Genomic DNA, 15,848 nt, shown 5'->3' on the forward strand with positions numbered 1-15,848 from the left:
CTCATTTTTTTAAAAAAAAAAAATTCATTTTTACCATGAGTTTTAATTAGCCCCTCTAAATATTTTTTTTTTCAAATAAGCCCCCTATTGAGTTTTTCTGGCTCGGTCCTTGGACGAGACACACAAATGTGATCCCCTCATAGACAAATTTGGAGAGATTCTCATTTTCTATTTGATTTTCGAAGGAAAATGAAATCCTCATTTTAGTTATACACTTTCACTCGCATTTTATATCATATTTGTTTCCACCCTATTTTCCTCAATCCAAACAACCTAAGTAAAATACGAGGGATTTCCATTTTCTTTTCCACGGAGCCTTAATCTTAACATATAATTCCAGTTGCTGCCACCTACAATACATATATACCGTGGTTGCTTGATTTTTACAAGCTCAAAAGAAAAATATGGTCAATGTAAAAAACTTCCGTAGTCCATACTCCATAGACCATATTTCTTTTTAGAAAAAGTGGTAACATTTTATTCTTATTTTTAATTGCCCAAGACAAAAGCAGCTTGAGCAAACACCACATTCCTCACGTATCCTCTCCAATGGCAACCCTTCGTGTGTCTCTTCTACTCCTTTTTGTTACCTTGGTAATACACACCTCTAACAAAACCACAGCTCAACCCAGTTTCCTGTACCACTTCTGCATAAACGACATAGGAAACTACACAAGCAGCAGCGACTACAAAGCCAACCTCGACACCCTTTTGTCAACCCTCCCCACCACAGACGGCAATGGCTACGGCTTCTACAACCTCTCCGTCGGCGACGGAATCAACGAAGCCCACGCTGTCGGTCTCTGCCGCGGAGACGCCGAGCCCGGCCCGTGCCGGAGCTGCCTCGAGAACGCCACGCTGGCTCTCCCTCGGCGCTGCCCGAACCAGAAGGAGGCCGTCGGTTGGTACGACCTCTGCATGCTCCGCTACTCGAACCGCTCACTCGCCGGCCGAGCGTCCGGCAATATATTCTACAGAACAGGAGAAACGTGACTTCGGAGGTGGACGGGTTCTTTAGAACCCTCCGGACGCTGCTGGACGGGCTGAAGAACCGGGCGGCGTCAGGCGGGCCCCTCCGGAAGTACGCGGCGGAAAACGCGTCGGCGCCAGGATTCTCGACGGTTTATGCTCTGGTGCAGTGCACGCCGGATCTGACGATGCAGGAGTGCAACAACTGCCTTGACGACACCTTTGGGTGTATTCTGAGATGTTGCGCCGGTAAGATAGGTGGCCGGGTTGTGGGACCCAGCTGCAGCATCAGGTACGAAAGTAACCTCTTCTATGACCCAAACATCGATGATCCTTCTCTGCCGCCGCCGGTGGTAGCTCCGCCACCATCGCTGGCTTTAACTAATAACGCAACTACTTCTACACAAGGTAGGACACAAGGTATGTTAAGTTATTATTCCAATACAGTTATTTATTATTTAACCATTATTATTATAAATAATGACCCCGTTTGGCATAGTTTGTTTTTAAAAAAAGTGTTTTTAGATTCAGTTTTTAAAAAAAATCTGTTTTTTCAAAAACTGACAAAATGTTTGGTAAACTGTTTATAAAACAGTTGTTGCTAGTAACAAAAACTGATTTAGCGTTTGGTAAAATAAATATATTATAGTAAAAAGACTAAAATAGACATGTTCTTAATAATTAAATAATAATTATTAATATGCTTATTTATATACATATATATGAATTATTTTGTACGAGAATGTTACAGTAATTTATATACCAAACTTAAAAACACTTTTTCTAAAAATTAAGAATCCTAGCTTTTACATCTCTCATGTACAAAATCTAAAATCGCTTTTGAAGTTTTTTGTAAAAATAATTTTACTAAACACCAAATAAGCAGTTTAGTTTTTTCTAAAAACAAATACAGAGTTTTTTAATCTAAACCAAACGTAGCAGGTGGCCTTTTTTTATTATTATTATTATTATCTATGCCGCCGATCTTGAAAACATAGTAAATAAAGTTGACCTTGAAAATTATGCGCAGCCCCTTAAATTTTTAACTTTACGGACCTGGTTTTTTAATAAAACATAGTAATTTGTATTCAATATTGCTAAAATCTCTGCTTAATATTTGTTGATTTTTCAGGAAATGGAAGTAACACATCTAGAACTGTTGTTATAGCTGTTGTTTCAAGTGCTCTGGCTTGCGCGGTGCTGACCATCTTTGTCTGCGTGTGTTTAAGAATAAAAAAGAAAAAGGATATATCAAGTAAGCATAAAAATCAATCTCATTCAATTTTTTATAATTAACGAGCTATTGGTTTCGTAACATGCATGCCAGCAACAAAGATTTTAGGCTGAATCTAACTGATTTGTATCGTTTCGTAGCTGAGCGCCCATTATACGATCATGATGAAGACATCGTAACAGCCGAATCTTTACAGTATAGTTTCGAAAACATTAGAGTAGCAACCAATGACTTTGATGAGGCAAATAAGCTAGGACAGGGTGGGTTTGGTCCTGTTTACAAGGTACGTGCAATAATAAAACGAGGACATCTATTTCCGTTCTTTGTTGATTTGAATAATTTTGAAGTCTTTGGAGACATCTAAAATGAAGACATCTATTTTCTTTCTTGCTGACATGAGATCTATGTATTTGATGTCATACTCAGGGAAGGTTTCCAGACGGACAAGTGATAGCTGTAAAAAGGTTGCTAAGGGGTTCGGGCCAAGGGGACATGGAATTCAAGAATGAGGTCACTCTGGTTGCCAAACTTCAACACCGCAATCTCGTACGGCTACTTGGTTTTTGCTTGAAAGGAAGTGATGAGAGACTTCTTATTTATGAATTTGTTCCAAACACGAGCCTCGATCTCTTCATATTTGGTAACATGCTTTTTTCGTACTTTCCCGTCTTTGGAAAAAATATAACTTCATTAAGTAGGATTTAATTTTGTATTTGTGTATCATTTTCATCTTTTTTAAGACCCAAGCAAGAGAGAAAACTTGGATTGGCAGAAGCGTTACAAAATTATCGGAGGCATTGCTCGAGGACTACTTTACTTACACGAGGATTCTCGTTTGACAATCATTCACCGAGATCTCAAGGCAAGTAACATTTTGTTAGATGAAGAAATGCATCCCAAGATAGCGGATTTCGGAACGGCGAAATTATTTGTTGTTGATCAAACTCAAGGAAATACAAGTCGAATAGTAGGAACATAGTAAGCTCAACGGTTCTAACAACTTTTGTCTCCATAATCTTACAAAATTGAATACTAATTACTTCCTCGCCTTTTCTTCTGAAGTGGATACATGGCACCAGAGTATGTTATGCACGGACAATTTTCACCTAAATCAGACGTATTTAGCTTCGGAGTGTTACTTTTGGAAATAGTGAGTGGACAAAAAAACAATTGCTTCCGTCACGGAGATTGCGTAGAAGACCTCTTAAGCTATGTCAGTAAAAAAAAAACATTCAACAATATTTTTTTGCTGACTGTCCAAATAAACTGAAGAATTTATTTGTTTAGGCATGGAGAAATTGGAAGGATGGCACGGCTTCAAATATTGTGGATCCTCTGTTGAGAGACACTCCGGGGATTGAAATAATGAGATGCATCCACATTGCTTTGTTATGTGTCCAAAAAAACGTAGCAGATAGACCGACGATGAGCGCGATTGTCCTCATGCTAAACAGCAATTCAATGTCTCTACGTGTGCCCTCGGAGCCAGCTTTTTTCACGCACAGCAGCATCCAAGCAGGATTTACGCTCGAGGATCCGGATTATTCAAAGAGAGAGTCATCTCGAGTATCTGTAAACGAGGCTTCAATCACTGAGCCCTATCCGCGGTAGAAGTATGCTAATAATAATCACTTTGCGTGCATTACAAGTTACTACACTTTTCTTTTCTTTTCTTTTTTATTTTGGTATTAAAATAGGCACTAGTTTTTGGATATGCATGTGCTCTTGTCCCGTTGGTAATATTTGGATATTCAATCATTTGTTTTAGAATGATGTTTATTTTATCATCTGGTTTACCACTTGGCTACCTAGCATATGCGTCATTTGAAATTTCGGAGTAGTGCTCTGTCTACGGAGGCTGCTCGACCTACCTTGTATTATACTATTCAAAGCAAGCATTACTTGAAATAAAAAAATTTACACAAAATATTTCTATTTTTATATATATGTTTTGAGATGCAACATTACATGACAACACAGGTGACATTTCTTCACATATTTTCATTCAATATAACTAACATTTAGTTGACAAATATTCCTAACATGAGATGAAGAAACATACAAACTAAACAAACGTTACAAAAGACTCGCATTAAAAAGAAAGTACCAAGGGATTTATTTTGAAGATAACAAGGAAATTCGAATTATACAAAAATCTCTTTTTTTACATTTTCATAACTCAAAAGAGTTAGTATTTAGTTTACGTTGAAAATTAAGACGGGTTTCCTTTGATATTAATACTCGTGTTCTAACACGTTTTATTATTTGACGACATATGCGCTTGTGTTGTAAGTGGTTTTTCGTGAAACGAAAACTCACCATAACTGACATAAATGGCCATTGCCATGGCAGCAATCCTGACATAAATGGCCATTGCCATGGCAGCAATCCTAACTAGAAAATAGAACTCAACAGTCCAAGTCATCTCCTAACGATCATATATAATGTTGGTTTGTGGAGTCTAATTCGTCAGCGAGTTGACAAATTAAATATTTAATTAGTGAAAATCTGCAACGACAAAGTGAACGTAACTTTTGCATTAAAAGTAAACCACAATAAATTCGTGTGTTATTTGTTCTTTACGTATTATTTATTTTATGATTTTAGGTCGGATTTGGGGATTTAATCTTAGTATATAATTCCATATATACCGTGATTGCTTGATTTTTACAAGCTCAAAAGAAAAATATGGTCAATGTAAATTACTTCCGTAGTTTCTAAAAAAAAAAAATTATTTCCGTAGTCCATACTCCATACACCATATATCTCTTGAGAAAAAGTGGTAATATTTTTATTCTTATTTTTAATTGCCCAAGACAAAAGCAGCTTGAGCAAACACCACATTCCTCACGTATCCTCTCCAATGGCAACCCTTCGTGTGTCTCTTCTACTCCTTTTTGTTACCTTAGTAATACACACCTCTAACAAAACCACAGCTCAACCCAGTTTCCTGTACCACTTCTGCATAAACGACATAGGAAACTACACAAGCAGCAGCGACTACAAAGCCAACCTCGACACCCTTTTGTCAACCCTCCCCACCACAGACGGCAATGGCTACGGCTTCTACAACCTCTCCCTCGGCGACGGAATCAACGAAGCCCACGCCGTCGGTCTCTGCCGCGGAGACGCCGAGCCCGGCCAGTGCCGGAGCTGCCTCGAGGACGCCACGCTGGCGCTCCCTCGGCGCTGCCCGAACCAGAAGGAGGCCGTCGGTTGGTACGAATTCTGCATGCTCCGCTACTCGAACCGCTCACTCGACGGCCGAGCTTCCGGCGATATATTCTACAGGTGGAACAGGAGAAACGTGACTTCGGAGGTGGACGGGTTCTTCAGAACCCTCCGGACGCTGCTGGACGGGCTGAAGAACCGGGCGGCGTCAGGCGGGCCCCTCCGGAAGTACGCGGCGGGAAACGCGTCGGCGCCAGGATTCTCGACGGTTTATGCTCTGGTGCAGTGTACGCCGGAGCTGTCGATGCGGGACTGCAACAACTGCCTTGACGACACCTTTGGGCTTATTCTGAGATGTTGCGCCGGTAAGATAGGTGGCCGGGTTATGGGACCCAGCTGCAACTTCAGGTACGAAAGTAACCTCTTCTATGACCCTAACATCGATGATCCTTCTCTGCCGCCGCCGGTGGTAGCTCCGCCACCGTCGCTGGCTTCATCTAATAACGCAACTACTTCTACACAAGGCAGGAAAGGTATGCTAAGTTATTATTGCAATACAGTTATTTATTATTTAACCATTACTATTATTATAATATCGGTGGTTTTATTTTTATTTTTATTTTGTATTATTATCTATGCCGCCGATCTTGAAAACATAGTAGAATAAAGTTGTCCTTGAAAATTAGTCGCAGCCCTTTAAATTTTTAACTTTTACGAACTGGGTTTTTTAATAAATTCCGCCGCCCTTTGAGGTTTTAATTTTTTTTTTTAATAAAAGCTTCAATTATATCACTATTAAAAAAAACTATATGAATTAGCCAAAAAAAAAAAAACTATTAGTGGTTCCATATAGTTATATATCCGCGTACTTGAATTTTTAAATTTCCTAAATAACTACTGTTTGATTAACTATAATTAATCAGATACTGATTTTATTAACATCATTAATTGATCATTTTGTCCATATAATTTTCTCTCGTTAACCATTAATGAGAGGGAGTTACTTGGAAAAAGTTGTCAATTAATTATTGTTAATAAATACAGTGGTAAATTAATTATCATTTATTAAATATATATTGGATATATAGCAAATAATAAATTTAATATGGCTTAGTTGCTTATAAACTAAAAAAATAGCCTAACTCATTTCTACGTTTTATAGTAATAGTTGAAGTTTGACCGTGAAAATTTTCTTTGACATTTATTCTTATTGACTTTGATTTTATTTTTTAAAATTTGCAGTCCTTTTTCAATGTGTTTTTTTTCAATAATTGCTATAATAATATTACAATTTTTAGGGTCAATAAACAATTGGTTGAAAATTATAAATTTTTAATATAAAAAATTATTTTCTTAAATTAGTAAATTACTAAAGATAAAAGAATTCGCAAGTACTGCTTAATAGAATTTGTAGTCAATTTTTTGTATTAATGAATTGAGTGTTGTATTTATAAATACCAATATAAACATTAAAGATATTCGTTAAAAAGGAAAATACAACATAATAATATATGACTATGATTGATAAGAATGATAAGAGTATAATCTCTAAATGGGATACGACTAAATTTAAAATTGGGCTCTATAGTTAACTAGTCAATAGCAAACTTCATTTTCCTTTTAAAAAAATAACAAATTTAAGTTTTGCTAAACAGTCAAAATTTAGTTAAATTTACAAAATAACCATTAACAATAATTAACGAGAATCAAATATCAAAAATATCCTTCAATAAACATTTCAAAATTAAAAATAAAAAACGAGTCATCAAATGAGATGACAATAACTACGTTTAATAACTCCTCATTCCTTAATTCTCTCTCTCTCTCTCTCTCTCTCTCTCTCTCTCTCTCTCTCTCTCTCTCTCCATTAACGATGAGTTTATCTCTCTGTTACTTTTTCTAATCAATGCGTCGTAGTCTCCTAGATTCATTCAGGTGCATTAAAAATTTCCCGACATTAACACAAATAAATAAATATAGCAAAATTAACACAAATTTACATACATCTACAAAAAATAACACAAATAAATATAAAAAGAGTGCAGTGGATAAATATCCATATGAAATGTTGAAAATAATCTTATATCCAACGTTTCATAATTTTTTTGTAAATAGCCACCATCAATTATTTACACCGCTTAAAGTACGCAAATATCTACCGAAACTTCTCACCTCAAATATGAATAATTTCTGGGTATTTACATATTTCAAAAGTGTAAATAATCACTAGTGGCTATTTACCAAAATTTTACTAGCAACTCCTCTACTTTTGCTAATGATAATGAAATAAACACAAATATACCGATCCGATTGCATAAACACCAATATACGGATCGAAACAATACCTCTGGGAAAATGGTTGATGGTACGAGAGAGAGAGAGAGAGAGAGAGAGAGAGAGAGAGAGAGAGAGAGAGAGAAAGAGAGAGAGAGAGAGAGTAGCCGGGGAAAAGCCTCCGGCAATGGATGATTTTCCTAGAGGAGCGAAGCGACCTACTAGGATGAGTCAAATATGAAAGAATGGAGGACTACGAAACCTTCAACTACTCCGAGGGCAAGTATATTGGGAACGGAAGAATGGCGTCATTTGCGGTTGAGGCGTTTAGATTTGGAACAGGGACTTGGTACCAGATTTGCACTGGGAGACTCATGGAGAGAGAGAGAGAGAGAGAGAGAGAGAGAGAGAGAGAGAGAGAGAGAGAGAGAGAAAGGACTCAATCTGACATGCATGTCCTTCATTTTCTTACGCCACTATTCAATATATATATATATATATATATATATATTTATAACAAAAAATTGGCTACGTAAGCCACATAAACTATAGGAATTGTAAATTAGCCAACATTTGGTAAATACTTTGTAAATAGCCAACTTGTATACGTAGCAGCCTATTAACTACATAAAATATATGTTTGGTTGTGTTAAAAAAATCTTTTATTAATCTGTTAATAAATTTACTTGGCTATTTACAGTAAATTAACCAAATGTGGGCTATATCTCAATCCACTATATCCGTGTGGCTATATAACTTAATAACCCTATTTATAAATATAAACCTTATTTTAACTTCTCTCTTTTATATCTATAATTGCTACATAAAAAGTAAGGAATATATAAATATAGTATATATATGGATCTTATTTTACCTTCTCTCTCTCTCTCTCTTTATATATATAATTGCTATATATAAAAGTAATGAAAGTCATTGTGATAATTAATAAACTTAAAGTAAAAAAAATCAACAATTAATGACACCATCAACTAAAACAAAAGACCGATTAAAATAACAAAAGGATAAAATTGGAATGCAAAATTTGAATTAATTGCCGCATCACTAAAGTTGGCTATGTTATTTAAAATCTTGAAACTTTGGCCACTTTACAATATCAATGTTTTAAGTGGTTTATTTCATACAATTTTTTAAAATTTGTATTCAATGTTGCTAAAATATCCTCTTAATATTTGTTGATTTTGCAGGAAATGGGAGTAACACATCTAGAACTGTAGTTATAGCTGTTTCAAGTGCTCTGGCTTGCGCGGTGCTGCTGACCATCTTTGTCTGCGTGTGTTTAAGAATAAAAAAGAAAAAGGATATCTCAAGTAAGCATAAAAATCAATCTCATTCAATTTATTTATAATTAACGAAAAAGCTATTGGTTTCGTTACATGCATGCCAGCAACAAAGTTTTTAGGCTGAATCTATCTGATTTGTATCGTTTCGTAGCTGATCGCCCATTATACGATCATGATGAAGACATCGTAACAGCCGAATCTTTACAGTATAGTTTCGAAAACATTCAAGTAGCGACCGATGACTTTGATGAGGCAAATAAGCTAGGACAGGGTGGGTTTGGTCCTGTTTACAAGGTACGTGAAATAATAAAACGAGGACATCTATTTCCTTTCTTTGTTGATTTGAATAATTTTGAAGTCTTTGGAGACATCTAAAATGAAGACATCTATTTTCTTTCTTGCTGACATGAGATCTATGTATTTGATGTCATACTCAGGGAAGGTTTCCAGACGGACAAGTGATAGCTGTAAAAAGGTTGTTAAGGGGTTCGGGCCAAGGGGACTTGGAATTCAAGAATGAGGTCACTCTGGTTGCCAAACTTCAACACCGCAATCTCGTACGGCTACTTGGTTTTTGCTTGAAAGGAAGTGATGAGAGACTTCTTATTTATGAATTTGTTCCAAACGCGAGCCTCGATATCTTCATATTTGGTAACATGCTTTTTTCGTACTTTCCCGTCTTTGAAAAAAATATAACTTCATTAAGTAGGATTTAATTTTGTATTTGTGTATCATTTTCACAATTTTTAAGACCCAAGCAAGAGAGAAAACTTGGATTGGCAGAGGCGTTACAAAATTATCGGAGGCATTGCTCGAGGACTACTTTACTTACACGAGGATTCTCGTTTGACAATCATTCACCGAGATCTCAAAGCAAGTAACATTTTGTTAGATGAAGAAATGCATCCCAAGATAGCGGATTTCGGAATGGCGAGATTATTTGTAGTTGATCAAACTCAAGGAAATACAAGTCGAATAGTAGGAACATAGTAAGCTCAACGGTTCTAACAACTCTTGTCTCCATAATCTTAAAAAATTGTATACTAATTACTTCCTCGTCTTTTCTTCTGAAGTGGATACATGGCACCAGAGTATGTTATGCACGGACACTTTTCACCTAAATCAGACGTATTTAGCTTTGGAGTGTTACTTTTGGAAATAGTGAGTGGACAAAAGAACATTTTTTTCCGCCACGGAGATCGCGTAGAAGACCTCTTAAGCTATGTAAGTAAAAAAACTATTCAACAATATTTTTTGCTGACTGCCCAAATAAACTGAAGCAATTTATTTGTTTAGGCATGGAGAAATTGGAAGGATGGTACGGCTTCGAATTTCGTGGATCCAATGTTGAGAGACGCTCCGGGGACTGAAATAATGAGATGTATCCACATTGCTTTGTTATGTGTCCAAAAAAACGTAGCAGATAGACCGACGATGAGCGTGATTGTCCTCATGCTAAACAGCAATTCAATGTCTCTACGTGTGCCGTCGGAGCCAGCTTTTTTCATGCACAGCAGCATCCAAGCAGGGTTTACGCTCGAGGATCCGGATTATTCAAAGAGAGAGTCATCTCGAGTATCTGTAAACGAGGCTTCAATCACTGAGCCCTATCCGCGGTAGAAGTATGTTAATTAAAATCACCTTGCGTGCATTACAAGTTACTACACTTTTCTTTTCTTTTCTTTTTTATTTTGGTATTAAATAGGGACTAGTTTTTGGATATGTATGTGCTCTTGTCCCTTTGGTAGTATTTGGATATTTAATCATTTGTTTTAGAAGGATGCTTATTTTATCATCTGGTTTACCCTTGGCTACCGGAAGCTATTTAATATTGCATCCCTAGCATATGCGTCATTTGAAATTTCTGATGAGTAGTGCTCTGTCTACAGAGGCAGCTCGACCTACCTTGTATTATACTATTCAAAGCAAGCATTACTTAAAATAAGAAAAATTTACACAAAATATTTCTATTTTTATGTATATGTTTTGAGATGCAACATTACATAACACAGGTGACATTTCTTCACATTATTTTCATTCAATATAACTAACATTTAGTTGACATATATAATATATTCCTAACATGAGATGAAGAAACATACAAACTAAACAAACATTACAAGACTCGCATTAAAAAGAAAGTACCAAGGGATTTATTTTGAAGATAACAAGGAAATTCGCATACCATGATTTGGGACATAGTTTTATATAACAAAACGGAAAGACATTTGGACTCGCGGATTCGTAGAAATAGCTGAATTTTAGTACAGCTCTGATCACTAGCGAGGGACAACGTCGGAAATAGAAACCTCGTTTAAGGAGTCTTTTCCCGAGTCTTTTTTAGAGTCAATGTTGGTTGCTCTAGAACTCACATCAAATTCTAAAACCTCGCCTTGGCCCATAAAACTCTGCACATAAAAGGCTGGCTTCGAGGGCACCGCAATGCTGATGGAGTGGCTGTTGAACATGAGAGCGATCAAATTCATCGTCGGTCTGTCGGCCACGTTCTCTTGAACGCACAGCAATCCCACGTGTACGCATCGAATAATTTCTGATTTTGAGCCGTCTGATATCGTGGAATCGATAATATTGGAAGCTGTCCCTTCACTCCAATTTTTCCAAGCCTGTATGATTATATGAAATAATGTTCAAGTTATTTTAAGCTCTTAAATCTTGGTGTAGAGTATGGTATGGACGTATAAAAAGAATATTAAAATCAGTGCTAATCAAAAGGACCTCAAAGTTATCATTTCTGCACTTACATAGGTTAGGAGGTCCTCTCCTTCTCCACTCTCATGGAAATTACTTATCCTTTGGCCAGTTACTATCTCCAGAAGTAAAACCCCAAAACTGAAGACATCTGATTTGACTGAGAATTTCCCCAGAAGTGCATACTCTGGAGCCATATATCCGCTGTAAAAATAAAAAAATTAATATGAGTTACAAGAGTGAGTTCATAAATTTCAGTAACTGAACCGGTGGAGAATTCATGAGCTGAAAAGATTAAGATGATACGTAGTGTAGGCTTCGTATATAGCGTGAAGTGTACACTTACTAAGTCCCGACGACTCGACTGGTATTGCCTTGAGTTTGATCGAAGTTAAACAAGCGTGCCATTCCGAAATCTGCGATCTTGGGGTTCATCTCTTCGTCCAACAAAATGTTACCGGCTTTGAGGTCACGGTGAATGATTCTCAAACGAGAATCTTCATGAAGGTAGAGAAGGCCGCGGATAATGCCTTGGATAATTTTGTTGCGTATTTTCCAGTTCAGTTCAGCTTGCTTTGTTGGATCTGTAAAACCAAGCCAAAAATCACGCATCAAAATGATAAAAGATATTTAACAAGGTGTGTATACTCATGAATTACTTCTTTTATTTTTCAACTCAATTTGAGATGGAACAGCATGAGATTAGTGAGCTTAAAAAGCCACTTCTTTATAAGGTCCTTAAATACTTCTTTCATTGTATATAGATTTTGAGATATAGCCTTATGACAGTTAACTGGTGTTATCACAAAACTTGAGAATTGAATAGTGGAGATTAAATTGGGACACAAGTAGAGGAAAATAAAACATAGAAAACAGAATCGTAAACAGGGGAACTATTGAATTAGTAAAACCATAGGAATCCTCAGTTCTTGCATAAATCACAGTAAAGTATGAGGTTTCAATTAGTAAAAGAACAAAAAGGGATACAAGTAGAGAAACTAGAGGAAATAAAAAACAGAATTATAAACAGAGGAACTATATAATTAGTCAAACCAAAGGAATCCTTAGTTCTTGTACAAATCGCAGCAAAGTATGAGGACACAGCATAAACTTACCGAAAAGAAAGCGATCCAGACTTAAATTGGGAACGTATTCATAAATCAGGAGTCTTTCATCATCTTTCAGACTGAAGCCTAGGAGTCGGACCAAGTTCCGGTGTTGCAACCGAGCAACTAAGATAACTTCATTCATAAACTCATTATCACCTTGTCCAGAACTCTTTGAAAGTCTCTTCACAGCAATAATCTGGCCATTTTCTAGTTCACCCTGGAAATTAATTCACATGTAAACTAAGTACAAGAACAAAGTCAACAGTCACTCATCATGCTCATACTGTTTAAGTAATTATTTCTTTTTATTCTAAAACCTTATAAACAGCTCCAAAGCCTCCTTCTCCAAGCTTGTTATCAACTGAAAAGTTGTCTGTCGCTGGTCGTACAATATCGAAGTCAAAACGTAAAGATTTTGCAATATCCATATCATCCGGAGCTTCAAAACAAAAGAAAAAGGTTTATTATTTGTAGAGGATTTTTCCAAAAAGGATTAAAATTACTGACAGAGTATATGACTTACTTCCACGATTCTGATTTCGCTTTCTAATTTTCTTTACATAGATACAAGCAACAAGGAGTGTAAGAAGCGCCAAAGTCGCAACTGGTATCGCAACTGTAATGGCAATTCTCTTTCCTGCAAATTGTAAACCGTTCTAAAATCGGCTTTGAGCCCTGGTATTATAGTTTAGAATTCAAAACTTGAGAGATATTAACAACTTCATTGTCTAAAGCACCCAAGTTTCAGATTTTTTTTTCTGTTACAAGTCTCAAATTCTAGTTTTATGTATATAATTTTGTATCAAACTTGTAAATCTTTGAGGGGACACTATGTTACATGTATGTAAATTAGTATACTTGCAGGACGAACCTTTGGATGACTTGGAAGAGGGTCTCAGATATGTCCTTGGTTGAAAGAATGGATTGACCTCATACCTCAAGTTACAGCTGGGCTTGAGAATTCTGGCCCCTTGCTTCCCCTCAAATTGCTGTGGAATGATATTCATGGCCTCATTCAGACAGAGACGGCACTGCCCCTCGTCCAAATCCGGCGTACATTGCACTGTCGCGTATATGGTCTCGTAGCCCGGAACCTTGGATTGACCCGATTCATACTTCATCGTTGAACCGCCGGAGGCAGCCAAGCTAGTCAAGTTGTCCAGCAACGGCTTGAGGGTAACTGCAAACAGATTCGCGTTCCAAACCTTGTTCAAGCTCGGGATAAGAGCCTTCGGTTCGTTCATCACGGTGGAGAAGATTGGCTTGTCCGAGTACCGAATCATGCACAGCATGTCCCAGAAAACCGCCTCTCTTTTTCTCGGACACTTGCCCAGCAACGTATCCCTGTATTTCGCGATACAGCCCTGGCACTCGCCCGGGGAGACATCGCCTCTGCAGAGCGCCATCGCGTTGACTCTCTCGGGGCTTTCTCCGACGGACGAGTTGTAGAAACCATAGTCGTTTCGTCTGGCGTTGGATGCGAAAGCGGAGACGGCGGTCCGGACGTTTTCCGTGAACGTCCTGTTCCGGGGATCGCTTCTGGCATCGTTACAGCTCCAGCAGTATTCGGCGCTCTCAGTGCACTCCGCATTGTTTCCCGGGGCAGAGGACTCGTCGTAGAACGGCCCGGTCTCGTAACGGAGCGTGCAGCTGGGCTTGAGGATCCTCGCCCCGCTTTTTTGGTCGCAGCAGGTTGGGATCCTCTGAACCGAGTCTTCTAGGCAGCTCTTGCACTTTTCCGTGGTCAAGTCGGGGGTGCACTGAAGCAGTGCGTAGATCGGCTCGGCGTTAGGGACTTTCTCGTTGCCGTAGGCATACTTGATGGCTGCAGAAGAAGCGTTGAAAACGAGTGTGTCAAGAAGAGGCTTGAGCACCTCCATGAACTCGTCAACGGCGTCGTGTGGGCTCGGTAACATCCTGATCGGCTCCTCCTCTTCGGTGGAAAAGATTAGCCTGTTCGAGTAACGGATCATACACCGCTCGCCCCACAGAATCGCCTGCTTTTTCATCAGGCAGCGCTCGCGAATCATGTGGGCCGTCTCGTTCAGGCAGCTCTGGCAGGTCGTCGCGTCAAGTTTCCCTCTGCAGAGACCGATGGCGTTGACCTTTTCGGGGTTTTGTCCCGACGAGACGTTGCGGAACAAGAAATTTTGGCCATCGGAGTTGGCGGAGGAGGAGGAAATGGAAGTCATGAGACTGTCGAGGTTGCTCTGGTACGTGCCGTTGAAGGTAAAATTTCCAGCTGGGCTGGAACAGTTCCAGCAGAACTCGGCGCTGCTGGTGCAGTCAATGAGCTGAGCCGTGGCTGGAGCGAAGAAAAGAACAAGTACGAGAGTTGGAAGAGTCATGAGAGGAACGAGGGAATAGTTTGATGAACGCATGTTCGGTCTTTGGCTGTATGGACAGTTTTAGTGTCGTGTGGATAAAATGAACTTTCAGTGTTGGTGTTATATAGGGACTTTATAGTGCGTTTGCACTAGACGGACGATGACTGATTTGCTGATGACGTTTACAATTCTTGTGCATTAGTTTATTTTCTTAGACGTATAGATTATTAATGACAGCATAAAATGTCACCTTTTTTTCTTTTCTTATTACCTAACTTCCACGTTTTTCTTTGCCATAGAAGTTTAATCTTGTCCCATGCCTACGCAAACTAATCAATGTATGTCGTGTTTATTTTACAGTTATGCCACCTATTACCTTTTTTTGTATATAGAATTTTACACGAAATTTCAGTTAGAAGTAAGGTAAAATTTAATATCTTTGTATACATGATAATAACATCTATAAATTTTTATCAGAGTGAATCTAACACTAAATATTCATAAATTATTTATTTCGTGTAAAATTTTGACAAAAAAAAAAAAAAAAAAAAACAAATAACACATTAAACTTCAAACACTCGTATGAAGCTCTTTCAAAATATCCAAAAACAATTGGTAGAAAGATTATAACAAGAAATCCAAATCGGAATGTGAATATGGCTAATCAGTCTCTCATCAAAATCAAACGAAGAAATAATCAACCATAGAATAAACATTTTTATCATCACACTACTAAGCCGTAAATGAACAAAAA

The 15,848-nt window shown here is 37.8% G+C and overlaps 2 protein-coding genes and 1 pseudogene across 3 annotated transcripts; 2 read left to right on the top strand and 1 right to left on the bottom strand.

The window, feature by feature from the left end:
* Positions 1 to 501: 501 nt before the first annotated feature.
* Positions 502 to 3,956, top strand: LOC149386171 (cysteine-rich receptor-like protein kinase 26; annotated as a pseudogene). Its single transcript, XR_016301280.1, has 7 exons — positions 502 to 1,389; positions 2,102 to 2,224; positions 2,344 to 2,486; positions 2,630 to 2,843; positions 2,944 to 3,181; positions 3,266 to 3,416; positions 3,491 to 3,956. The product of XR_016301280.1 is annotated as a cysteine-rich receptor-like protein kinase 26 (transcript).
* A 1,075-nt stretch (positions 3,957 to 5,031) lies between these two features.
* Positions 5,032 to 9,939, top strand: LOC149386172 (cysteine-rich receptor-like protein kinase 26). Its single transcript, XM_089625548.1, has 5 exons — positions 5,032 to 5,907; positions 8,854 to 8,976; positions 9,101 to 9,243; positions 9,387 to 9,600; positions 9,701 to 9,939. Exons 1-5 carry the CDS (start codon positions 5,067 to 5,069, stop codon positions 9,937 to 9,939), a joined length of 1,560 nt encoding a protein of 519 aa, XP_089481674.1. The 5' UTR covers positions 5,032 to 5,066.
* A 1,140-nt stretch (positions 9,940 to 11,079) lies between these two features.
* On the bottom strand, positions 11,080 to 15,185 carry LOC149386173 (cysteine-rich receptor-like protein kinase 15). The gene is made up of 7 exons (XM_089625542.1): positions 13,639 to 15,185; positions 13,291 to 13,404; positions 13,085 to 13,206; positions 12,774 to 12,984; positions 12,005 to 12,242; positions 11,712 to 11,862; positions 11,080 to 11,573 (listed from the first exon to the last, which is right to left on the bottom strand). The coding sequence occupies exons 1-7, from the start codon at positions 15,146 to 15,148 to the stop codon at positions 11,229 to 11,231; spliced, it is 2,691 nt and encodes an 896-aa protein (XP_089481668.1). The 5' UTR covers positions 15,149 to 15,185; the 3' UTR covers positions 11,080 to 11,228.
* Between the last annotated feature and the right edge of the window lie 663 nt (positions 15,186 to 15,848).

Source organism: Urtica dioica, chromosome 9, assembly GCF_054948205.1.
Source record: "Urtica dioica subsp. dioica isolate 48M chromosome 9, U.dioica_male_clone48M_v1_H2, whole genome shotgun sequence".
NCBI classification, from domain to species: Eukaryota; Viridiplantae; Streptophyta; class Magnoliopsida; order Rosales; family Urticaceae; genus Urtica; species Urtica dioica.